Source organism: Ostreococcus lucimarinus, chromosome 21 (assembly GCF_000092065.1).
Source record: "Ostreococcus lucimarinus CCE9901 chromosome 21, complete sequence".
NCBI classification, from domain to species: Eukaryota; Viridiplantae; Chlorophyta; class Mamiellophyceae; order Mamiellales; family Bathycoccaceae; genus Ostreococcus; species Ostreococcus sp. 'lucimarinus'.
Window position 1 is genome coordinate 101,351 of NC_009375.1, and position 22,460 is coordinate 123,810.

General features: G+C 62.9%; 15 protein-coding genes across 15 annotated transcripts; 7 read left to right on the plus strand and 8 right to left on the minus strand.

The window, feature by feature from the left end:
- Nucleotides 1–119: 119 nt before the first annotated feature.
- Nucleotides 120–987, minus strand: OSTLU_36520 (predicted protein; the record flags this gene model as incomplete). Its single annotated transcript, XM_001422858.1, has 2 exons — nt 120–764; nt 889–987. 2 exons carry the CDS (start codon nt 985–987, stop codon nt 120–122), a joined length of 744 nt encoding a protein of 247 aa, XP_001422895.1.
- Nucleotides 988–1,057: 70 nt separating this feature from the next.
- Nucleotides 1,058–2,697, plus strand: OSTLU_29677 (predicted protein; the record flags this gene model as incomplete). The annotated part of the gene is made up of 1 exon (XM_001422770.1): nt 1,058–2,697. The coding sequence occupies exon 1, from the start codon at nt 1,087–1,089 to the stop codon at nt 2,695–2,697; it is 1,611 nt and encodes a 536-aa protein (XP_001422807.1). The 5' UTR covers nt 1,058–1,086.
- A 391-nt stretch (nt 2,698–3,088) lies between these two features.
- Nucleotides 3,089–6,554, plus strand: OSTLU_29678 (predicted protein; the record flags this gene model as incomplete). The annotated part of the gene is made up of 1 exon (XM_001422771.1): nt 3,089–6,554. The coding sequence occupies one exon, from the start codon at nt 3,089–3,091 to the stop codon at nt 6,539–6,541; it is 3,453 nt and encodes a 1,150-aa protein (XP_001422808.1). The 3' UTR covers nt 6,542–6,554.
- A 20-nt stretch (nt 6,555–6,574) lies between these two features.
- OSTLU_29679 (predicted protein) lies at nt 6,575–7,032 on the minus strand (the record flags this gene model as incomplete). Its single annotated transcript, XM_001422859.1, has 1 exon — nt 6,575–7,032. One exon carries the CDS (start codon nt 7,030–7,032, stop codon nt 6,877–6,879), a length of 156 nt encoding a protein of 51 aa, XP_001422896.1. The 3' UTR covers nt 6,575–6,876.
- Nucleotides 7,033–7,309: 277 nt separating this feature from the next.
- On the minus strand, nt 7,310–7,837 carry FBP16-2_21 (peptidyl-prolyl cis-trans isomerase, FKBP-type; the record flags this gene model as incomplete). Its single annotated transcript, XM_001422860.1, has 1 exon — nt 7,310–7,837. One exon carries the CDS (start codon nt 7,835–7,837, stop codon nt 7,310–7,312), a length of 528 nt encoding a protein of 175 aa, XP_001422897.1.
- Nucleotides 7,838–8,041: 204 nt separating this feature from the next.
- On the plus strand, nt 8,042–9,073 carry OSTLU_19197 (predicted protein; the record flags this gene model as incomplete). The annotated part of the gene is made up of 1 exon (XM_001422772.1): nt 8,042–9,073. The coding sequence occupies one exon, from the start codon at nt 8,042–8,044 to the stop codon at nt 9,071–9,073; it is 1,032 nt and encodes a 343-aa protein (XP_001422809.1).
- Nucleotides 9,074–9,182: 109 nt separating this feature from the next.
- On the minus strand, nt 9,183–9,866 carry OSTLU_29682 (predicted protein; the record flags this gene model as incomplete). The annotated part of the gene is made up of 1 exon (XM_001422861.1): nt 9,183–9,866. One exon carries the CDS (start codon nt 9,864–9,866, stop codon nt 9,183–9,185), a length of 684 nt encoding a protein of 227 aa, XP_001422898.1.
- A 106-nt stretch (nt 9,867–9,972) lies between these two features.
- On the minus strand, nt 9,973–11,331 carry OSTLU_36611 (predicted protein; the record flags this gene model as incomplete). Its single annotated transcript, XM_001422862.1, has 1 exon — nt 9,973–11,331. One exon carries the CDS (start codon nt 11,329–11,331, stop codon nt 9,973–9,975), a length of 1,359 nt encoding a protein of 452 aa, XP_001422899.1.
- A 471-nt stretch (nt 11,332–11,802) lies between these two features.
- On the plus strand, nt 11,803–14,457 carry OSTLU_36617 (predicted protein; the record flags this gene model as incomplete). Its single annotated transcript, XM_001422773.1, has 1 exon — nt 11,803–14,457. The coding sequence occupies one exon, from the start codon at nt 11,803–11,805 to the stop codon at nt 14,455–14,457; it is 2,655 nt and encodes an 884-aa protein (XP_001422810.1).
- A 177-nt stretch (nt 14,458–14,634) lies between these two features.
- OSTLU_89833 (MC family transporter) lies at nt 14,635–15,576 on the plus strand (the record flags this gene model as incomplete). The annotated part of the gene is made up of 1 exon (XM_001422774.1): nt 14,635–15,576. One exon carries the CDS (start codon nt 14,635–14,637, stop codon nt 15,574–15,576), a length of 942 nt encoding a protein of 313 aa, XP_001422811.1.
- A 194-nt stretch (nt 15,577–15,770) lies between these two features.
- On the minus strand, nt 15,771–16,631 carry OSTLU_5692 (predicted protein; the record flags this gene model as incomplete). Its single annotated transcript, XM_001422863.1, has 1 exon — nt 15,771–16,631. A coding segment is annotated over one exon (861 nt), but the record flags the coding sequence as incomplete, so codon positions are not given.
- Nucleotides 16,632–17,079: 448 nt separating this feature from the next.
- Nucleotides 17,080–18,036, plus strand: OSTLU_29687 (predicted protein). Its single transcript, XM_001422775.1, has one exon. The coding sequence runs from the start codon at nt 17,103–17,105 to the stop codon at nt 17,538–17,540; it is 438 nt and encodes a 145-aa protein (XP_001422812.1). The 5' UTR covers nt 17,080–17,102; the 3' UTR covers nt 17,541–18,036.
- Nucleotides 18,037–18,643: 607 nt separating this feature from the next.
- Nucleotides 18,644–19,021, minus strand: OSTLU_29688 (predicted protein; the record flags this gene model as incomplete). Its single annotated transcript, XM_001422864.1, has 1 exon — nt 18,644–19,021. The coding sequence occupies one exon, from the start codon at nt 19,019–19,021 to the stop codon at nt 18,644–18,646; it is 378 nt and encodes a 125-aa protein (XP_001422901.1).
- Nucleotides 19,022–19,100: 79 nt separating this feature from the next.
- Nucleotides 19,101–20,638, minus strand: OSTLU_29689 (predicted protein; the record flags this gene model as incomplete). Its single annotated transcript, XM_001422865.1, has 2 exons — nt 19,101–20,342; nt 20,618–20,638. 2 exons carry the CDS (start codon nt 20,636–20,638, stop codon nt 19,101–19,103), a joined length of 1,263 nt encoding a protein of 420 aa, XP_001422902.1.
- Nucleotides 20,639–21,118: 480 nt separating this feature from the next.
- On the plus strand, nt 21,119–22,273 carry OSTLU_29690 (predicted protein; the record flags this gene model as incomplete). Its single annotated transcript, XM_001422776.1, has 1 exon — nt 21,119–22,273. One exon carries the CDS (start codon nt 21,119–21,121, stop codon nt 22,271–22,273), a length of 1,155 nt encoding a protein of 384 aa, XP_001422813.1.
- Nucleotides 22,274–22,460: the final 187 nt, after the last annotated feature.

Consider the following 22,460-nt stretch of genomic DNA (forward strand, 5'->3'; position numbering starts at 1 on the left):
GTCATGGATACGATCGTTACCGCACTCCAATAGAATAGCGCGAAAGGCTTTCTTTTCTTGTCAATTCTAAGTCGTCTCGTTCACAACATTTCTATATCGTCGCTTTCTATATCGTCGCTTTACTCGTTCAAGTCTCGCGGCGCCCCAGCGGCTCCCTCGACAGCCGCCCCCGCGTCGCGCCGCGCGCGTCGCGCCGCACGCGTTTGCACCCCATCCGTGTCGACTAATCTCTGCCGCGTACCGAACAAAGCGCACACGATTGCGGGCGTTTTCAACGGCTCCCTCCCCGTCATCTCCGGATACACGTCCTTCAAAAAGTAATACGCGTGTCCGGCGATCATTCCTAGCGCATCCGTGATCGGCTGCGATCCGATCAAGGTGGAAAAAATCAGCAACACCCACGGTAAATACGGCGCCGTGAAGTTGAACAACCCCAAAAACGACATCTGCGTCGCCGCGTTTCTCCGTCCCCACACGTACACCATCATAAACGTCAGGCTCGTCCCCAAAAATTGCACGTTGACGAACGGCGCGAACGCCGTCAACAGCGTCCCCCCGAACAGCAGCATGTAAAAGAAATCGCACGACCGTCCCTGAAACGACCCTTCCTCGAGCATTCGACAGTACCGGCTCAGGAAGAACATGTGAAACACGAAGTCGACGCCGAGCGAGCCGAAGAAGAAGAAATTCGTCACCAACCGCCACAGCTCGTACTCTTGAAATATCAGCTTACTGTTGAAGTACACGTTCAGCGGCGAGATCAACTGCGTCGAGTCGCGCGCGCGCGTCGTCAGTCTCCCGCCGTTCGCGCGCGTCGCCCCCTTCGCCGCGCGAATCGAATCTTCGTCGCTCGGCGTCGAATCCAATCGAGCGCTTCCGTCGACGCACCTCGAGCGCGCAGCCCACGGTGACGGCGAACGTCAGCGTGAGGTACATGCGCGTCACCGTCGGCACGCTCGCGTACCACTCCTCGAGCGTGTTCGCCATCGCGCGCGTCGCGCACTGTCGCGAACCGTCGCCGTCGGGACGAGACGAGCGGGACGACGACGACGACACTTTACGACGACGCGCGCGGCGCGACGCGCCATGGGCGGCGGACGCGACAAGCGGAAGAAAGTGGCGAAGAAGCTCGGCAAGGTGAGCGCGGATAAGCGTACGGGGGCGACGAAGACGGCGCTGAAACGAGAGAAGAATGCGGAAAAAAATCACAGACGGCTGGAGAGAGGACTGGTGGAGGATGACATCGACGCTATTTTAGCCGCGATGGCGATAGAGGACGCGCGGCGCGCGGAGGTGGAGGTGGAGAAGGATTGCCCGCGACCGCAGGCGCGAGGACACGCGTCGCTGACGGCGACTGTGGTTGGGAGAGGGAATGAGTTGATTTTGTACGGCGGCGAACGCGTGACGCCGGGGGATGAAAAATGCGTCGTGTACGGTGATTTGTATCGATACGACGTCGACCGCGATCGATGGACGAAGGTATCGAACGCGAAAGGACCGCATCCGAGGTCGGGACATCAGGCGTTGGCGTACGGGGGGTACGTGTACGTGTTCGGGGGAGAGTTTACGTCGCCGAATCAAGAGCGGTTTTTACACCATCGCGACTGCTGGAGATTTGATTTGGAGAGTAACATTTGGGAGGCAATGCCGGCGAAGGGAGGGCCAAGCGCGCGGTCGGGGCATAGGATGGCGATTTGGGGGAAGAAGGCGATCTTATTCGGCGGGTTTTACGACACTGGACGCGAGGTTCGGTATTACAACGACGCGTGGGAGTACGATTTCGAGAAGAGCGAGTGGAAGTGTCGGTGCGCGGGGGGCGAGGGAGCGCTCGGACCGAGTCCGCGCAGCGCGTGTCACGTGGGCGTGCACGATGACGCGTTCATCGTGTACGGAGGGTATTGTAAAAACGTTGACAACGACGGCGACGCCGACGAGGATCGTAGCGAACGCGGGACGACGTTTTCAGACGCTTGGAAGTTAGATTTAAAGACGTGGCGATGGGAAAAGCTGAAGCGACAAGGATTAGCGCCGAGCGCGCGCGCAGGGGCGTCGAGTGCGATGCACGCGTTGAAGAAGCGTTTAGTGTTGTTCGGCGGCGTCGTGGATCACGAGGTCAAGCGCGGCGACGTCATCGTCTCTGAGTTCTTCACCGACGCGTACAACTTGAACATGGAGGCCAAGAAATGGTTCCCTGTCACCTTGTACGGCGAAGATAAGACGAAAACACACAAAGCGGGGAGCTTGGAAGAGGCCGAGCGCGTCGCCGCCGGGGACGTGGTGAACGAAAACTTTAATATTCGCAGCGAGGCGCACCGGGCGGCGATTAAGATTCAAGCTCACTTTCGCGGTTATCAAGTTCGCAAGGCGTACAAGCTATACAAGGTCGGTGGCGTCGTGAGCGAGTTGCTGTACTCACCCGGAAGTGGAGAGGCGCCGCCGAAATCCCTCCCGAAACCTCGCGGACGAATCAACGCCGCCATAGCGATCAAGGCGAATAGCATGTACTTGTTCGGCGGCGTCGTCGAGCTCGGCGACGTAGAAGTTTCCCTCGACGACGTGTGGAAACTCGATCTCGGTAATCGTCCGAAATGGACGTGCATCACACCACTCAGCGACGAAGTGTCCGCACAACTCGCCGGCGGCGGCGCGGAATCCGATTCCGATTCCGACGACGGTTCGGGCTCCGACTCGGCGTGACTGCGAATCCGACGCCCCGTCGATCGACGGCGAAACCCGTCGGCGCGCGCCGCGCGCGCGGCGCCCGCGCCAAAAGTTGTAATATCACGTTACTCAAGCACCCTCGCGAACGCAACCGCGCGCTTCCGCACCGAATCCGTCGAATGTGGTTCTCGCGAGCCAGAGGGGGAAGGAACCGCGAGGACGGGGTCCCGCGCGTCAAACACCGCCGCCTCGCATCGCCGCGAACGCACCGTAAACGCGCCACGCGCGCGTCGGGCGATAGTACGCGTCGTGTTGAAAGCTCAACCGCGCGCGCGCGCGTGGCGCGCGTCGGTGCGCGACGCTCGTCGACGTAACGACCCCGCGGCATTCCGCAAATTCGCGAAATTCGGTGCAAAACCGACGCGGAATGGACACGAATTGGACGCCAGCGACGCCCGCGCGCGCGCGTGCGGACGCACGAATCGCGTCGGATAAGGTGCTGTCGACAAAGGCGTTCGAGGACGCGCGGGTGAAGGATCACCGCGACGTGGAGCGGGAACGCGGGGTGTACCTGCCGCCGAGCGCGGAAGAGGCGGCGACGCACGCGGACAGCGCGCAGCCGAGACTGCTGAGCGAGGATGGGAAATTGGAAAAACTTAAATATTTTGACTCCGAAGTAGACTTGGGATTGGAGTTCGGGGCGGGGGTATCGGGATACTTTTTCGTGCTGCGGGCGTTCGCGTGCTTGTTCTTCGCGGCGTTCGCGTTGAATTTGCCCGCGATGTTCATTAATTACACGAGCACGTATTACGCGTCGCATTACGAAGCGGAGCCTGAAACCGCGACAGCGCCGACGGCGGACGCGCTCAGTGGACGCCCGACGACGTCGTTTCACTCGTGGTTCGTCGATTGGCACTGGGCGAATCCGATGAGCGCGAGCTTGGGGACCGTGGCGCCTGACGATGTGCCGCAACGAGCGTGGGTGCTCGCGGGGACAACGAGTGGGGTGCTGCGGTGGAGCTCCAGTAAGATAGATTTCATTCGATTTTCGGTGGTGATGGATGTCGTGGTGTCCTTGATAATTATATTGAGCGTTCCAGTGATTATGCTTGTGTTGATGCGTACGGAGCGACGGGTCGAGAGAGGGACGGCGACGTTGAAGGATTACACGGTATTAGTTACAGGATTACCAAGCGATGCGACCGATGAAGAAGTGCGATGCTTTTTCGCGCTCAGGTTTGGGACGGTAGCCGACGTCGTGCTCGTAAAGACGGAGTGTATGCAAATCAACGCGCAGCGACGGCGTCGGCGCTTGTTGGAGGATTACGACGAAGCCGAAGCTGCGCTCATCGCCGCAGGTAATCGCGGAGGTGACGGCACGAAGACGGCTATAGAAAACGAGATATTGGCTGTGGATAGGAAATTGAAGCGCAGAAGAGCGCGAACGCGGGCGAAACAGTGTAGTGCTTTCATCACGTTTGAAACCGAAGGCTCAAAGATTGATTGTATATTGCGCAACACGCGCAGTATAATGTCGTACATCTTTGCGTTTCCTAGGAAAGAGCGTTTCCGAGGAAAGCGGAAGTACAGAGTGCGAGATGCTCCCGAACCTGAGGACGTACGATTCGAGAATCTGAATCTCTCGAATCGCTCATGGCGTCGACTCGTCGTGCTATTCTCGTGCTCGGCCGTCGTGCTCTTGTGTTACGGCTTTTTGAAGATGCTCGTGGATGACAAGGAGAAGCTGTGGGAGAACGCAGACATGATGGTCACTACGCTTGCGGACGATGTTGGCATTGTCGTCGCCCACGGTAATCCGGTTGAGCAATTCGAGACGCATAAGAATCAGTTCAGGACAGCATGCAGAGCTCGCTTGGACCAATGCGGCGTGGCTTTTTCCAAGGACAAAACGTACGTTGGCATGCCTTGGGGGGCGCCAATTTACGCTTTCTACGACTACCCCAACGCCACACTCTTAGATCGTCGTTACGCTCAGCAGGATGCGGTTCGTGATTTGACGAATTGCGCCCAAGACACCAACCGTTGTCCGGGAGGTCCGACGATGCAAAACTGTCACGCGTGCTACTGCGCCAGTCTGAAGTACGGCTTAACTTCGGAGGTTGTTCGGGCATACAACAAAGCCATTCGCCACTCGTGCGCGAAATACGTGAACCTCGGTCCAGGAGAGTATTACAACTGGTTGTGGGTGTCGTTTTGCATTACGCTCATGAACGTCCTCCTCGAATGGATTGTGCCCCTCCTCGTCGCCGCAGAACGTTTGCGCACGCGCAGTGCCACGAAGGTGCTCAAGACGAAAATAATCTTCTGGGTGCGATATTTGAACGTCGCGGTTATTTATGGCTTGCTCAACGCCAATTTCTATCACATTGGCAGGTATTTCCCGCTCATCAAGCAAATGTTTGGGCTCAAAGGCGAGTACGCAGATTTCACGAGCGAATGGTTCAACGACGTCGGCTTGGTGTTGTTTTTCGCAATCATGATGAGCGTGACGATACGTATTTTGGCTCGAGTACTTGTAGACATCATCACGCATGTCGGTCGAAAATTCTCCGTGGCGTACTGTCACACGCAAGCAAAGCTGAACAAGGCGTTTGAAGGGCCATCGTTTGACACCGGCGCCAAGTGCGGCGACGTTTGCTTTACGATTATGGCGGCGATGACCTTTTCGAGCGGTATGCCGCTGATATACTTGGTTTTGTCGATGTACTTCGTGTTGGTGTACCTGTACGATTACCGCCTCCTGTTGAAAGTGTGCAAGTTGCCCGAAAGATCGAAGAGCACGCTTCCCATGACGGCGGCGAAGGTGCTTTTCATCTCAGTCTCGATTCACGCTCTCATCGGTCTTTGGATGTTCTCGTACCACTGGACACCTGATTTGGCGAAACCGACGAAAGACTTTGAACATTCGAGTAAGAACAATGCTCCTCCGCTTGCGTATGAGATTGGGGGTGAAATATTAAACCCGCCGCACGACAACGGCGCGCTCACGGCCATCGTGCAAAGCACCGGCGTCGCGACGACGTACTTTCATCAGTATCGCGACGCGACAGTCGGGGCGTTGTCGGCGGGAGATTTCGTCGCTCCACCGCCACGCGTACAGCTGCGTTTCGCAGAACGACCGTTCAGCGAAGCGGGGATGCCGTTCATGGGTATGTTCTTCGCCCTTTTGGGCGTCATGGGTTTGTGGCAAATCGCAGTCGCGTGGCATAACTGGGGCAAGTCGCGTCGAGACATCGCGCGCTCGTGGAAAAACTTACCTCAGTATCACGAAGCCATCATGACCGGGTTAATCGTCGGTTCGGAGACGTACCGTCCCGAATATCAGCCCGATTACGCGTTCTTGTTCGACAAGAGCACTGTCGCGGCGGCCAAAATGAAACTAGGCTCGTACGCGGGAGGCCCCGTGCGCGGCGACTCGGTGAACTCGCGAGACGCGTGGTCGCTCGGACAAGGCGACGACGATGATATCGCGGAGCTGATTCATCATCGTTATGATAACGAACGCGAGTACGACGGTGGCGCGCCTTGGGTGCGTAAGACCGGTTCAAAGATATACGGCGGCGACGCCGCGACCGCGAAGCGAGGCTCTCGCGGCACGCGCCAGCGCGACGGCGGACATTACGGCGTACCAGTGGTCGATGTTCGCGCTTTGGGGGTTGGAAGCGACTACAATCACGTCGAAAACAACGCGTTCGGGCACTCCGACGCGTTCGTCGCGGATGATCATGAGTGGGACTCCGCCTCCGACGCCGACACGCTCGACGACGACGCGTCGACGCAGCGAAGTCAATCCTTTAGCGATTACGAGAACGATGATCAACGATTCGACGGCGCCAGGCGACCGGCATGGCTCGACTAGGACGAAACGTACAGTGTAAGAAAACATAGCGTATTCATAGCGACAATCATAAAACGTGGTCACACTACAAACGCGGTCTGTTCGCGCTCCCTCGCCGGCGCCGCGTAAAAAACTAAACAACATCACGATTCACCATCAACGCGCGCGCGTCATCGGAGCACGAACTTCGAACACTCACTATGAAGTCGATTTCGTTCGATGCCCGTCACGTGCGCGCGCGCCGCGGCGTCGTTTCGTCGTTTCTTCGTTCGCTCGCGCGTCCCGAAGGCCACGTCACTTTAGATAACGTAACCTTTCGCGCTCACCGCGCGCTCGAACCGAGCTTCGCCGTCCCGTCACTTCCCCCCGGGGAAGCGCTGCGGCGTCTTCTTCTTTTGCTCCGGTCGCTTCGTCTTATTCGCCGCCTTGTTCGCGCCGGAGTCGCGCTCAGCCTTGATGAAGCTCCACACGCCGGTGCCTTGCAGCTTATCGGTCGCGCCGACGGCGTACATCGCGCCGTCGGCGGCCGTTTTGATGGTTCAGAAGATGGGCATGACGCGTTCGCGACGTTCGAGCGGGCGCGTAAGTCGACGCTTTTGCGCGACGTCGTGTGCGGCGACGCCGTCGCCGTCGCCGTCGCCGTCGCCGCGGCGCCGCGAAGACGAAGACGAAGACGACGACGAAGACGACGACGAAGACGAAACGAAACGAAACGAAACGAAACAGATGAACAAAAGTATTCAAAACGCTAACCGTCACCAGCGCGACCGACGCGCGACGACGTCGGCCTCACGCGACGGCGACGAGCTCGACGTCGAAGTACAGCGTCGCGTTCGGCGGTATCGCCCCTCCCGCGCCTCGCGCCCCGTACCCGAGCTCCGGCGGGATCACCAACCGTCGCTTCCCTCCCACGCGCATCGCGGGTATCGCGTCGCCGTCGCCGCAGATCCCGAGTCCCCAGCCCTGAATCACCTGCGACGGTTTAAACTGCAGCGGCGCGCCGCGCTCGTAGCTCGAGTCGAACGCGCGTCCGCTCTCCAACCGCCCGACGTAGTGCGCCTTGATGACGCTCGACGCCGTCGGCGTCGCGCCGTCGCCGACGACGGCGTCGCAGAACGCCAGCCCGCGCGCGCCGACGACGAGTTCGTTCGCGCACTCGAGCGTCGGCAGGCCGCGCGCGCGCGCGCCGCGCGGCGCGAGCGCGACCGCGAGCGCGCCCGCGGCGACCGCGGCGCGGCGCGACGCGATGGACGCGTCCGCGTCCGGCGCGCGCGCGGCGGCGACGACGGCGGCGCGCGAGAGCGTCGACGCGAACATTTTTGCGAACGATTGGTGTTGCGCGCGCGAGTGACGCGACGAACGCGACTCGGCGACGCGCGACTTCGCGACGGCCGCGACGCGACGCGCGAGGACGCGACGGCGACGGACGGGACGCGCGCGGGACGCGCGCGGCGCGAGCGGGCGCGCGCGAGGGCTCGATCGGGCGAATCGACGAGGGCGCAACACCCTCGGGGACGCGCGATGGCGTCGCTCGTGCGCGCGATGGTGAACGGCACCGCGGTGGTGAACGCGACGAAGGTGCAAGAGCTGCTGAACGACGTGGACGCGGCGATGGACTGGAAGAACGACCCGCTGAGGTACCTGTGGGCGACGGCGAGCGCGGTGTCGACGTTCATGTGGTTCGGGTTCGCGGGCGATAACTTGCAGTACTATCGCATGAACGGTGGGTTGGCGTACGCGGGCGGGGCGACGAATCGAAGCGTGTGGGCGGAGTCGTTCGGGAAGTCTGGGGTGTTTTTGTTGGCGTATCGAGCGTGCGCGACGGCGGCGTGCGCGTACTACGAAGTGCGAGAGAAAATCGCGCCGCGATTGACGGTGAACGCGGAGACGGAGATGTATGGGTTGGACATGTCGTACTTTTTGAATCTGCACGATTGGACCGTGCACTCGGTGACGCTGTTTTTCTTTTTCGCGACGCTGGCGTCGCTCGCGGGGATGTGTTCGAGAACGGCGACGCACGATCACTACCTCGGCCACAGCGGGCGGTGTAACACGTTGGGACACTGGGTTATGGCGCTGTACACCATCGCTTTCACGATGAGCGTTTCATTTCTCGTCATCGTGCTCTTTGAGGCGGCGTTCGCCCCGCAGTGCGTGCCGTCGAGCGCGAGAGGGAAGTTGACGACGTTTCTCGATCCCGCCTCGCGCCTGTGTTACCTCGAGCCGCAATACATGATAGGGTACTTGGGCAACGTCTTGTTGTTGCTCATCGAGGCCTCTCTCGGGCGATTGGTGTTCCCAAAGTGCTACATGTCGCAGCCGATCTTTTACGCCAGCACGTTTTTCATCATCGGTCAGTTCAACGTCATGGTGCTGAACGGCGACTGGGCGTACCAGTGGACGAATTATTGGCGTCGAGAAACCGTGGTGTACCTGAACGCGTTCTTGTGTCTCGTCATGTTCACTCACTTGGTGTTGGTGAAGTTTTTACGCGCGAATTCGAATTCGAAGCTGGCGAAAAACGTCGAGGAGCGCGTTCCCTTGTTCATGTAAACCCGTAGCAGTCCCGTAGTCTAGTAGCGTGTCGACGACGTCATATTTCAACATTTACATCTACCCCGTTCGATCGATCCCGCTCGTCGCTCGGGCAATACTACTACGCTCAGTCGCGCTTGCTCTTCGCCGCACCCAAAACCTTCTTGCGTTGGCCGAGCATGTACCCGTACAACATCGGAAAGCCCGGCGCGTATCCCGCGAAGAACATGAGCATCGCCGTCGGCAAATGAAACGCAAAGTTCACCGCATTCGGCATCTCGTACGCCAACGGGTTCGTTTTTACCAAATATTTGAACCCGCTGTACGCCAGAAACAGCTCAGAGCTCACGCCTAGCGGGTACAGCACGATGAACAACGTGTATCGACACCACGTCACCGCCCTCGGCACGTCGCCCCGAACGAGCTTAAAAAAGTAAAAGCTATACCGCACGACCTCGGTGACGCCCCAGGCGAGCATGAGCGACGGTACGCCGATTTTCAGCGGTCCGACGACGTCCAGACTCGCCGTGCGCGAGACCGGGGCGAGATGTAAGACGCCCCAGACGACCATCAACCTGCTGCTCACCTGCATCGCGGTGACGAGCACGGGCGATCGCGCGATCCCGCACGCGGCGTGCGCGATCTCGAGCACGGCGGCGGTCTGTGCGAGCGCGAGCGGGCGCTCGACGGCGGCGTAGACGGCGGAGGGGCCGGCGGTGCGGAGCGCGGCGAAGGCGAGGATGAGGACGTAGGACCAGCCGGCGACGAGCGCGGCGTTGTACGACGCGAGGTACGTCTTCGCGAGGGACATCGCCGTGGAGAGATCGTGCGTTGAGTTGCGTGCGTTATTTACGGCGACCGACGACGGGACGTCGCGAGCGGCGAAGTGAGGCTACGGGCGCGGCGAAGGGCGACGCTCAGTCGGCGACGACGCCCTCGAGAGCGCGCGGGATCGATTGATTCGACGCGCGTAAGACGTGCGCGAGCTCTCGCGCGTGCTTGCCGTCGCGCAAGATAGAGAAGAACGTGTGCGATTTGCCTTTGCGTCCGGCGCGACCGGTGCGACCGATTCTGTGGACGTATTCCTCGACGCTCTTCGGAAAGTCGTGGTTGACGACGAGCTTCACGCCGACGACGTCCAAGCCGCGACTGGCAACGTCGGTGCTGATCATGATCGGCGATCGCGCGGCGCGAAATTCTTCGAGGACCCAGTCGCGCTCTTTCTGTTCTTTGTCGCCGTGCAAGCCGAGCGCGGGCCAACCCTCCGAACGGAGTCGACGCGTCAGCTGGTCCACGAGCGCCTTGGTCTCGACGAAGACCAAGATCGAGCTCCCGTCCATCTCTTCTTCTAAAATATCCATGAGTTTAGCGTACTTTGCCTCCGCGTCTTCGACTATGTGCACGATTTGTTCGACGTTTTTCGATGCGAGCAAACCGTCGCCCGCGCCGCCGACGCGCATCTCCACCGGGTCGTTGCGAATAAACTCTCTCGCCACTTCTCGCACCTCCACCGGCCACGTCGCGGTGAACAGGAGCGTTTGGCGATCGCAGCGCGTTTGAGCGATGATTCGACGAATCTGCGGCTCGAAACCCATGTCGAGCATTCGATCTGCCTCGTCTAGGACGACGAACGACGTTCGTCGCAAATTCGTCTGCCCGCCGTCCAAAAAATCAATCAGGCGGCCCGGCGTCGCGACGCAAATCTCGCTCCCTCCTGATTTCAACGCTTTTATTTGCGGACCTTTTGGGACGCCACCGGTAACGCACGCGTGCTTGATCTCGCTCGACGCCGCGAATTTGGCGACCTCGAGTTCGATTTGACTCGCCAACTCTCGAGTCGGCGCGAGCACCAACGCGATCGGCCCCTCCCCCTTCTCCAGCACCGGCTGCGCGTTCACGTGCACGATCGCGGGTAACACGTACGCCAACGTCTTTCCAGACCCCGTCTCCGCGACCGCGATCAAGTCTCGTCCGCTCAGCGCGATCGGCCACGCCTGGCACTGACACGGCGTCGGCGTCGCCAAACCGCGCTCCTTCAAATCGTCCATCACGTACGCCGGGAACGACGCCTCCTCGAACGTCGTCACGATTTTGGGCACATCTGCCCCTCGCACCACGCGCACGCCGCGCGCTCGCATCGCGTCTTCCGTCGCTCTCGCGCTTCGCGCCGTCGTCGACGGGTGCTCAAAGTACAAATTCTTCGAAAACACCTCCCCATCCCTCACCGTCGCGCTCGTTGACGCGTCTGCGTCGCCCGCGCGGCGCACGGCATCCATGGCGATCTCCGTTCGCGCGTCTTCGCGCGCGCGCTTGGCGCTTTCGTACGTTTCTCGAGTCGTCCCCGTCGCGGACGAGTTTTCCACCATCGACGTTTCGCCGTCTTTCGCGCGCGTCGCGCGGCGATTCCGCGCGCCGACGCCGCGCGCGCCCGTTATAAAGCCTTCGCGACGCGCGCGCGCGCCGCGGTCGCGCTCGACGCGACGCGCGCCGCGTCGCCGCGTTTTGAAGCGCTGGAAAGTGTGCTTTTCGCTCGCAGTCGCGCTCGGCGCCGCACAGCGCGACGACGACGCGCGCCCGGACGCTCGCGCGCGCCGCGACGAATCCCCGAGACGACGCCCGAGCGAGCGTCGGCGCCGACGATGCGATCGAGCGCGCGAGGCGTCGCGAGCGCGGCGTTTCGAGCGCTGACGTCACGACCGAAACCATCGAACGCGACGTCGCGAACGAGCGCGGTGAAGCCGCGCGCGATGACGACGGCGACGGAGACGCCGACGGAGGCGCCGAAGACGATATATCTGAAGGATTACGAGCGACCGGCGTACGCGTTCGAAAGGGTGAATTTGGACTTTGAGCTCGGGGAGGCGACGACGACGGTGACGTCGACGATTCGAGTTCGACCGGCGAACGATGCGAATGGGAAATCGTTGTTCCTGAACGGCGATGAATCGGTGGAGTTGGCGGCGATCGAGGTGGACGGCGCGAAATTCACGACGTACGAACGGACGGGGAAGGGGATCACGCTGCGCGCGCTGCCGACGGAGGCGTTTGATTTGCGAGTGACGACGACGATTAAGCCGCAAGAGAACACCGCGCTCGAGGGACTTTATAAGTCGTCTGGGAACTTTTGCACGCAATGCGAGGCGGAAGGTTTCCGACGAATCACGTTTTATCAAGATAGACCGGATGTGATGTCGATATTCACGACGCGCATCACGGCGGATAAGACGAAGTATCCGGTGCTGCTCGGCAACGGAAACTTGGTGGATTCTGGAGATTTGGAGGGTGGTAAGCACTTCACCGTGTGGGAAGATCCGTGGGCAAAACCGTGTTACCTTTTCGCGCTCGTCGCGGGTGATCTCGGGATGGTGGAGGATAAATTCAAGACGATGACGGGCAAAGAAGTGACGCTTCGCATCTTCACCGAGACGCACAACTTGGACAAGTGCGCGCACGCGATGACGAGCTTGATCAAATCCATGAAATGGGACGAAGACACGTATGGTTTGGAGTACGACTTGGAGCTTTTCAACATCGTCGCCGTGGACGATTTCAACATGGGCGCCATGGAGAACAAGTCGCTGAACATTTTCAACTCGCGTCTCGTGTTGGCGACGCCGCAGAGCGCCACGGATGCCGATTACGCCGCCATTGAAGGTGTCGTGGCGCACGAATACTTTCACAACTACACTGGAAACCGTGTGACGTGTCGTGATTGGTTCCAACTGTCCCTCAAGGAAGGGCTGACTGTGTACAGAGACCAAGAGTTCAGCGCGGATATGAACTCGCGAGGCGTCAAGCGCATCGGCGACGTCTCGCGCCTTCGCATGGCGCAATTCGCCCAAGACGCGGGTCCGATGGCGCACCCGATTCGCCCGGAATCGTACATTAAGATGGATAACTTTTACACCGTGACAGTTTACGAAAAGGGAGCGGAAGTCGTGCGCATGTACGAGACGCTCCTCGGCAAGGATGGGTTCCGCAAGGGGATGGATTTGTACTTTGAACGTCACGACGGTCAAGCGGTGACGACGGAGGATTTCTTCGCCGCCATGTGCGACGCCAACGGTGCGGACTTGTCCACGTTCAAGCCCTGGTACTCCCAAGCGGGTACGCCGCGCGTCACCGCGAACGGGTCTTACGACGCCGCCGCGAAGACGTTCACCCTCGAATGCTCGCAAGTGGTTCCGAAAACGCCCGGTCAAGACTCCAAGGTTCCGGTCTTGTGCCCGATCGCCGTTGGTCTCGTTGGTCCCGACGGTGCAGACATGAACCTCACGATCGACGGCAAATCCCACGGCACGACGGCGGTGCTTCGTTTCGATCAAGCCTCGGCGACGTACACTTTCACCGGCGTCGACGCCAAGCCCGTGCCGAGCATCTTGCGCAACTTCAGCGCGCCCGTGCGTTTGACGACCAACTTGACGCAAGACGACTTGTTGTTCCTCATGGCGAACGACTCGGACGCGTTCAACCGATGGGAGGCTGGGCAGACGCTGCTCAGAAACCTCTGCCTGGATCTGATCAAGGGCGGCGAGCAGTCATTCAAGATGAACGACGCCATCACGGCGGCGATGCGCACGATTCTTTCGGGCGCCAAGGCTGCCGACGCGGACAAGGCGTTCATCGCGCGCGCCATGATGGTGCCTTCCGAGGGCGAGCTGAGCGACATGCTCGAAGAGGGCACGGTGGATCCCGCCGCCGTGCACGCCGCTCGCGACTTTGTCATGAAGACGCTCGCCACGGAGCTTCGCGCTGAGTTGGAAGCCACGGCGCAAGCGAACAGCGCCGCGGTGTATTCGAACGAACCCGCCGATCGCGCCGCGCGATCGCTGAAAAACGCGTGCATCGGATATTTGTCGTATTTGGACGCGCCGGAAATCGCCGCGATGACGTACGAGCGCTACGTCGCCGCGGACAACATGACGGATAAGATTGCCGCCCTGAGCGCGCTCAGCGGCAAAGACTGCGACGAACGCATCAAAGCCATCGATGCGTTTTACGCCGAGTGGTCGCACGACCCGCTCGTCATGAACAAATGGCTCAGCATCCAAGCCGCGTCGTCGCTCCCGAACAACCTCGCCAACGTTCGCGCGCTCGCCGCCGGCTCCGCCTTCGACATCAAGAACCCCAACAAAGTGTACTCCCTCATCGGTGGTTTCTGCGCCTCTCCCACCAACTTTCACGCCATCGACGGCTCCGGTTACGAATTCCTCGCCGACATCGTCCTCGAGCTCGACGATCTCAACGGCCAAGTCGCCTCTCGCATGGTGTCCGCGTTTACGCGTTGGCGCAAATTCGAGCCGACGCGCGCGTCGGCGATGAAGGCGCAGCTCGAGCGCATCGCCGCCAAGACGGGTCTGAGCGAAAACGTCTTCGAGATCGTCTCCAAGTCGCTCGAGTGATCGCGCGACGCGCCTCGGTTTCAACGCTAAGACCGCGCATTCGTTCCTTCGCGTCTCCGTCCCTCTCGCGCGTTCGCTCGCGGCGTCGCCCGTCGTCCATCGCCGCGCCATCGCGCGCCACTCCGCGCCCCTGCCGCGCGCGCGCGGCGCGCACGGCGACGCCCGGGTCGAGCGCGCATGCCGCCTCCCTCCCGCGTCCCTGCCGACGCCGATCGCGCGCGCGCGCGCCGCGAAACGCGCCGCGACGCTTCGTCGTCGGCGACCGACCGACCGCCGTCGTTCGCGCGTTCCCTCCGCGTCGGCATCGCGAGCGGCGCGTGCGCCGGCATCGCGTGCCAGCTCGTGCTGTTCCCGCTGAACACGCTCAAGACGCGCGCGCAGGCGGGCGGGCGATTGACCGCGGACCGGCTGTACGGCGGCGTCGCGGCGGAGCTGCTCGGCGCGGCGCCGGGCACCGCGTTGTTCATGTCGGCGTACGAGTGCGCGAAGAGCACGCTCGGGTTGGACCCGTCGATCGCGGCGATGCTCGGCGCGCTGGCGTCGAGCGCGGTGCTGGCGCCGATGGAGCTGATCGCGCGGCGAATGCAAGTGTCGCGGTTGAGCCTGGCGACGGCGGCGAGGCTGTCGGCGAGACGAGGAGAGCTGTTCGCGGGATTCGGAAGCTTTCTGGCGAGGGAACTGCCGTTCGACACGATCCAGATGAGCGCGTTCGAGGCGATGAAACGAGCGACGCTGGCGATCGAGGGCGCGGCGGCGGACGAGAGCGGGAAGAAGACGAAGAAGAAGAGAGCGCTGGGGAAGCGACAGACGGCGATCATCGGCGGCGTCGCGGGCGGTCTCACGGGATTGGTGACGACGCCGTTTGACGTCTCGCGCACGGCGCACGTGTGCGCGTCTTCGATGGGAATCGATCTCAAGACGCATCCAAAGGGATTGGCGGGGTTGAAACGACTGAAGGAGAGGTTCGGGATGTCGTTTTTCTTTCGCGGCGCGGCGCCGCGCGCGCTGGAAATCGGTTTGGGCGGGGTGATTTACTTCACCGTCATCGAAACCACGAGGAGGTACTTTGAGTCGTCGTCCAGAGAGACGAAAGACGCGAAGGTTTTGAAAACCGTGTAGTCGCGTCGCGCTTCGAAGCGAGGCGCGTCGTGTTTAACGTTATTGTGCAGTTGTGATTGATTTGTTGTTGTTTACCGCTACGAGACGCCCCGAAGGTTGTCCGCGCCGCGTCCATCTACGACTACGCCTACGACTAATCAGTACTGCTCCGCGAACACGACGTCATCGCTGCGATAGTTCTTCTTCTTCTTCTTCAGTCTCACGTTCAGGATCAAGTGCACTTTGCGATTGAGCGCGCGCTCGAGCATCGCTCTGGCGTTGATGCCGATTCGCCCGACGACTTCGCCCGACTTTCCGACGACTATTTTCCTCTGCGACGCGGTGTCGACTAAAATATTTTGCTCTATGCGCGCGTCACCGTTTCTAAAGTCTTCCCACGAGACGTGCGCGATGTCGATGCCGTACGGTAAATCTTCGTGCACGCCGTCGTACACGCTCTCGCGCACGATTTCCAGCGCCCTCTGCGCCGGCGTCATATCGCTCGTCGACGTCGCGTCGAACTCCCACGGCGCCTCCCGAGCGCCGGCGACGATGTGATCCATCAGCGCTCTCGTTCCCGCCCCCGTGAGCGCGCTGACGGGAAACACGCGCGCGAATTCAAAATCCCCCGCGGCGCGGAAATCGTCCACCATCTTCGTCAACCCCGCGCGTCGCTCCTTCGGAATCTTATCAACCTTATTCAGCACCAGCACCGCCTCCGGCGGCGCGCGCATCTCCCCCAGCGCCGCTCGCGTCTTTCGCACCGCCTCCAGCACGCGCAAATCCCGTCGCTCCAACTGTCTCGCCGCGTCCACGACGAAGACCAACGCGTCGCACTCGCTCGCCAGCGCCGTCGCGTCCTCCACCTTTCTCGCGTGCGCCGCGTTCCTGTAGTGCTCGCGCCCCACGATCCCCGGCGCGTCCACGAACACCACCTGCGCGTCCCCGACCGTGCGCACCCCCAGCGCGCGCGTCCGCGTCGTGTTCGTCTTTCGACTCACCGCGCTCACCGCGTCGCCGACGAGCGCGCACGCCAGCGCGCTCTTCCCCGCGTTCGGCGCGCCCAGCACGCCGACCCGCGACAACTTTTCGACGCGACGCGCGCCGTCGTCGCGGTACGCGCCGTCGCGCGCGTCCGCGCGCGCCGTCGCGTCCCACGCGCGCGCTCGCCGCGCCGCCGCCGCCGCCGCCGCGCGCGTCGACCGCGCGATCGCCGCCGCCACCGCCGCGCGTCGACGCTTCGACTCCAGGTACGACGACGACGGCGCGCACCGCGACGACGTCGTCCCGTCGCACGCGCCGCGCGCGCGCGCGCCGCGACGCCACCGCGACGCCGGCATCGACGACGACGTCGATTCGCGCCCTTCGCCGCCGCCGACGCGCGGCGCGGCGTCCGCGACCGCCGACGCGCCGCGCGCGGGTCGCGACGCGTTCGACGCGCCCGCGACGACGCGACGAAGCGCGCGCGACGCCGACATCGCGACGCACGAACGCGAATCGATTCGATCCTCGCGCGGCACTGTGCCGCGCGCGTCGACCGCGCCGCGATGCGCGTCGCGCGCGCGGACGTCGCGACGACGAGCGAAGACGCCGCGACGACGGCGACGACCTCGATCGACGCGGCGAAACCGCCCTCGACGGCGACGCGGCGCCGCGAGCTGGACAAAGCCGAGAAGAAGGCGCGGCGAATGGCCGAGATCGACGCGTTCTTGCGAGCGCGCGAAGTCGCCGCGGCGCGCGAAGACGCGTCGCGGGATGACGCGGACGGCGACGCGTCGAACGGCGCGGCTCGACGACGCGAAAACGAAAAGAAAAAGAAACCGACCGCCGCGGCCGACGGCGTCGCCGCCGCGGCCGACGGCGCGCGCGTCTCGCGCGAGTGGTTCGCCGCCTTCGCCGTCGTCGCGTTCTTCGCCGTCGTCGGCGGCGCGTATTCCTTGTATTCTTTCGTCGCGCGCGTGGCGTCGCGCGCGTTCGCGTCGTAGCGTCGTCAGGCGTCGCGCGCGTTCGCGTCGTAGCGTTGGCAACGACCAAACGAAAATCCGCGCCCATCGGTTCCCGACTCGTCGCGCGTTCCGAGACCGCCGAGAATCGGCGCGTTCCGATACCGCCGAGGATCGAATCGACGAAAATCGACGCGGCGCGTCGCCGCGCGAGCGGTCGCGGTCGACGCCGCGCCGCAGTTCGCGACGTGCGCTCGGGGTGGGCGTCTCCGGACAGTCGGCGCGGCCACCTCGCGCGCGACGTCCGAGACGCGCGCGGGCGCATGTGCCTGATCACGGACGAACACGGGAACGCGCTTCCGGCGCTCGCGCGGTCGCCGGCGATGGGAACGTCGTCGAGCCGGGTGAAGGTGCCCTCGCCGCGGCGAGACGCGGCGGCGCGACGGGACGTCGCGAGCGCGCCGGCGTCGCCGCGCCGCGCGCGACGCGCGCCGAAGCGCGAGGACGCGAACGCGCGCGTCGAGTTTCGTCCGCGCGCGGTCTCGCGCGACGCGCGAAAGCACCGGCGCGCGAAGAGCGAAGAGGCGCGCGCGCGGGACGTCCCGAGACGAGAACGAGAACGAGAACGAGAACGCGCGGGGACGCTTTTCCAAGATTTCGACGCGCTCGGGATCGAACGGCGCGACGATTCGTCGGAATCGTCGCGCGCGGACGAGGGCGAACGACGCGCGAAGCCTCGCGTGGGTTACGCCTCGGTGGCGCCGATGAAGGAAATTCTACAGACCCGCGGGGGCTCCGCGCTCGAGGCGCTCGGGATTTTATTTCGAGATTCCGATCGAGAATTCGAGCGCGCGGCGGCGACGACGACGCCGTCGAGCGATGATTATTCTCGTCGTCTATCCTCGCGAGACGCGCTGTGATGCGGACCGGTCGCGCGTCGGCGAAACATTTTTTGAGTGAAATTTGGTCGGAACGGCGAGGACGCCGTCGAGGTCGGCGTCCCGTCGCGAACTCGCGACGCGCTCACGAAACCATCCCGCGATGCACCCACGAAACCATTCTTTTGTAACAACAGCGCGCTACGAGATCCACGCGCGTTCGCGCCATCCGCGCGATCGATCGCGTCTTTAAAGAACCGCTCGCGATCAACCGAACGCGATTCTCGCCGCGACGGCGACCGCCGCGAAACCGAGGGACGCGCCCGCGCCCATCGCGAACGCCGACCCGATCTGCGTCCCGATTCCCTCGCGCGCGGACGCGCCTGGATCGTCCGCTAAAAATTCCGTCGCGGGGCGCGGCGCGCCGACCGCGGAGGTTTCGCCGGTGCGAGGATTCCAAAAGTACACGCGCCGCGTCTCGCGGTCCACCACCGGTCGCCAAGGATTGGCGTCCGACGACGACGACGACGACGCGACGTCGCTCGAGTCGCGGCGGACGACGTCTTTGCCCGCGCCGGACGCGAACGCGCGCGCGTCGGCGACGCGCGGGACGAGGCGCGCGAGGCGACGGAGGGGCGGGGACATCGCGCGCGCGAGGCGAAGTGACGCGAGGGACGCGGCGCGGCGCGAACTATACCGGTGCGTTGACGATGACAAATTGTCGTTAATACGCCTGCGCCTGGGTGTTGGCCAACACGGCTTGCGTGAGGGCGGTGGTCTTGGACAGCAAGGCTTTGGTCTTTTCGATGATTTGCTCGTTGACGGATTTCTTCTCGACGTGCACGTGCACGAAGCCGGCTTCGGAATCGATTCGCGCGTTGAGCTTACTGCCGCGGATGAGAGTCGCGATGGTGGCCTCGACGTCGGCGGCGGGCATACCGAGCATTTGCGCCAAGTTGGCGATGTCGATGCGCTTGTTCACCTTGCAGTAGTTTTCGATGACGTACTGTCGAGCGTTTTCGTCAAACGCGTCCTTGCAGCCGATTAAAAAGAAATCCTTTTCAATCATCGCGTCGCACTTCTTCAGCATCTCTTGCGTCTTGGAGAAGTCGTAGTCGACGAAGGCCGCGACGACGAAGTCGAGCGCGGGATCGTCGTACACGTCGCTCTGGATAATCTTCACTAAGTCTTTGAGCATGTTGCGGCGCTTCTTGTTGGCGACGATGGCGACGGCGAGGTAACGCAACAAATGCGGCGCCTCTTGTTGCACCGCTTGCATGTATCGCTCCTGGAACAACACGTCGATGATCAAGTTGCGACCGTTCGGGTGGTTGAAGAAGACGAACAGGGCGTAATGCAACAACCACGCGCGCTGCTTCATCTTGACGAGGTTGCTCGTGCTCGCGTTGCTCTCCAACGCGTCTCGCAACCTATTCATGTCGTCCAGAGCCCCGCCCCAGTTCCGCAACAAAATGTCCGCCGCGAACTTCCCCCACAGCGCGCTCTCGCACCGCTCGTTGTCCGCGCTCAACAACTGCACCGCGCCCAAGTGCTCCGAGGCGTTTTCGTAATCGCCGCACTCGTACTCAAACTTGGCAAACTTGTACAGCGCGTCCACGTCCGCGCTCGTCACCCCGTGATTATCCTCCGCGAACTTCGCGTTCGCCGCCTTATCCCGTCGCAAGTTCTTGATCAGCGCCCCATCGCTCGCGAACTTCACCGCCCGCGCCGCCGCCTTCCCCAGCGCCGCGTGCGCCTCCACCGTCGCGTCCCGCCTCGCCTTCGCCTCCGCCGCCGATCCCGACCCGCTCGCCTCCGCGCGCGCCTCCTCCGCCCAATCGCACATCTTCGTCTTCACCAGCGTCGCCAGCTTCGCCTCTCGCAGCGACTTCGCATCGTGCGTGCCCTCCGCGAGCGCGAACTCCAGCAGCGGCAGCGTCAGGTGCGCGTCCAGCCGCGCCGCGATCTGCGTCGTCGTCCCGCGCTCCGTCAGTCCTCGCGCTCGACCGCGGCGCGTCGGCCCTTCGCGTCCGCGACGCGTTCGCGATGCGTTACTCTTCGCCCGCGTCCTCGCGCGTCCGCCGCCGTCGCGCGCGCCGCGTCGCCGTCGCGATCGCGCAAACCCTGCCGCCGCCGCGTCGCCGCGTTCGCGTTCGCCGTCCGCTCGTCGCGTCGCCGCCCGTCGTCTCCCGTCGTCTCCCGTCGCGCGTCGCGTCGCGCTCGCGTCGCGTCGCGTCGCACCGTCGACGTCAGGTCGCGCATCGCGCGTCGCCGTGTCGCGCGCGCGCCGTCGATCGCGCGATCCGTCGGCGCTAATTAAATCACACCGCCCGTATTGAAGCACCGCGCAAACAGCGCGCTGACTGCGCCTCCATACGTCGTATTCGAGAACGAATTCGTTCGAGACGTCGACGCGCGGGCGTCGAAAATGTCGTCTGTACTGTTTACGCACATACGGTCGGTCGCCCCGCCGCCACGCGCCGCCGCGTCCCGGTAACGCGTCACATGGCGCTCGCGCCCGGCGCGTACCGCGCGCGCGAGCGCGCGCCCGCGCGCGATGGCCACGACGCGGCGCGCGCGACGGTCGCGTTCGATCCGGCGCGTCGCGCGGCGACGCCCGCGATCGACGCAAACGCGCCGACAGCGACCGACGCGAAAGCGGATAACGCGCGCGCGGGACGCGCGGCGACGGCGTGGCGACCGCGCGCGAAGCCGCCGCGCGCGCGACCGCTGAGGTTCGAGATGGACGCGACGCGACGGGAGGTGGCGAGCGAACGGGCGTATGCGCTCAGCGCGCGGTTCGCGGCGCGCGTGGCGTGGTGCTGCCAGGAGGGATGTTATCCGCACAAGGATCATCACGTGAATCAGGACGCGTGCGCGACGTGGGAGGGAAGGGAGATGGCGCACGAGGAGGCGGTGATCGATGGGGAGGGAAACGATGCGGTGGCGCGGCGAGAGACGGGACGGGTGCTGGTGGGGGTGTTCGATGGGCACGGGAAGCACGGGGAGGAGTGCGCGCAAATCGCGCGGGCGACGTTCGCGGAGACGCTGGCGAGGGAGACGCGGGGAGGCGCGGCGCTGAGGGATGGGTACGCGCGGACGTTCGAGGCGGTGAACGCGGTGGTGTGCAAAGAGATGGGGGAGAACGCGTCGTTTTCGGGGTCGACGGCGATCACGGCGCTGTTTGATGACGAAGGCGTGGTGCGCGTGGGAAACGTCGGGGATTCGCGATGCGTCGTCGGCGTCGAGCGCGCGGCGGGCGTCGCGGTCGGGAATCGACACACGAGGCGATGGGAGGTGAGAGATTTGACGCATGATCAGACGTGCTTTCGCGCGGACGAGCGCGCGCGGATGAAAGCGGAGGCGACGTCGCCGATGACGTTCGCCACCATCGGCATGGTTTTGGGCGAAACCGAGGCGCACGAGGACTTTGGCGACGGCGAACCGGGTTCGGACGAGGAATATTGCGACGACCCGCCGCGCGTTTTCATGGCTGGTTATCGTTTTCCCGGATGCGCGTTCACTCGCTCGATCGGTGACACCGTGGGGAAGTCGCTCGGCGTGAGCGCGACGCCCGAGATGAGCGAGTTTGACTTGAACGCCGAGCCGTCGACGCGGTGCGTCGTCGTCGCCTCCGACGGCGTGTTCGAGTTCATGTCCAGCGCGGAAACGATGGCGATCGCGGAGAAATTTTACGAGGAGAACATGCCCGGTGCCGCCGAACGCGCCGCGCACGCCATCGTGCGCGCCGCGTTCTCGCGTTGGCAAGAGCACGACGAGCGAGCCGACGACATCACCGCCGTGGTGACGTTTATTTATCCGCTCGACTCCGACACGTCCACGGCGACGGTGGTGGTGAACGACATGGACGATGCGCTTAATAAACTCTTGTTGTAGACTAGACTGCGTGCGCGCGCGATTCTTTCTTAATACCGATATTATAAGCGTTATCGCTAAGCGAGACACCACCGCGCTTCGGCGTTCGACGTTCCGATGAATAGAATTAAAATTCGTTTGAGCTACTGATGATGAACGATCGATGCGATTTTCGTTGCCTACGACTAGCGCGCCTTCGCTGTCTCTT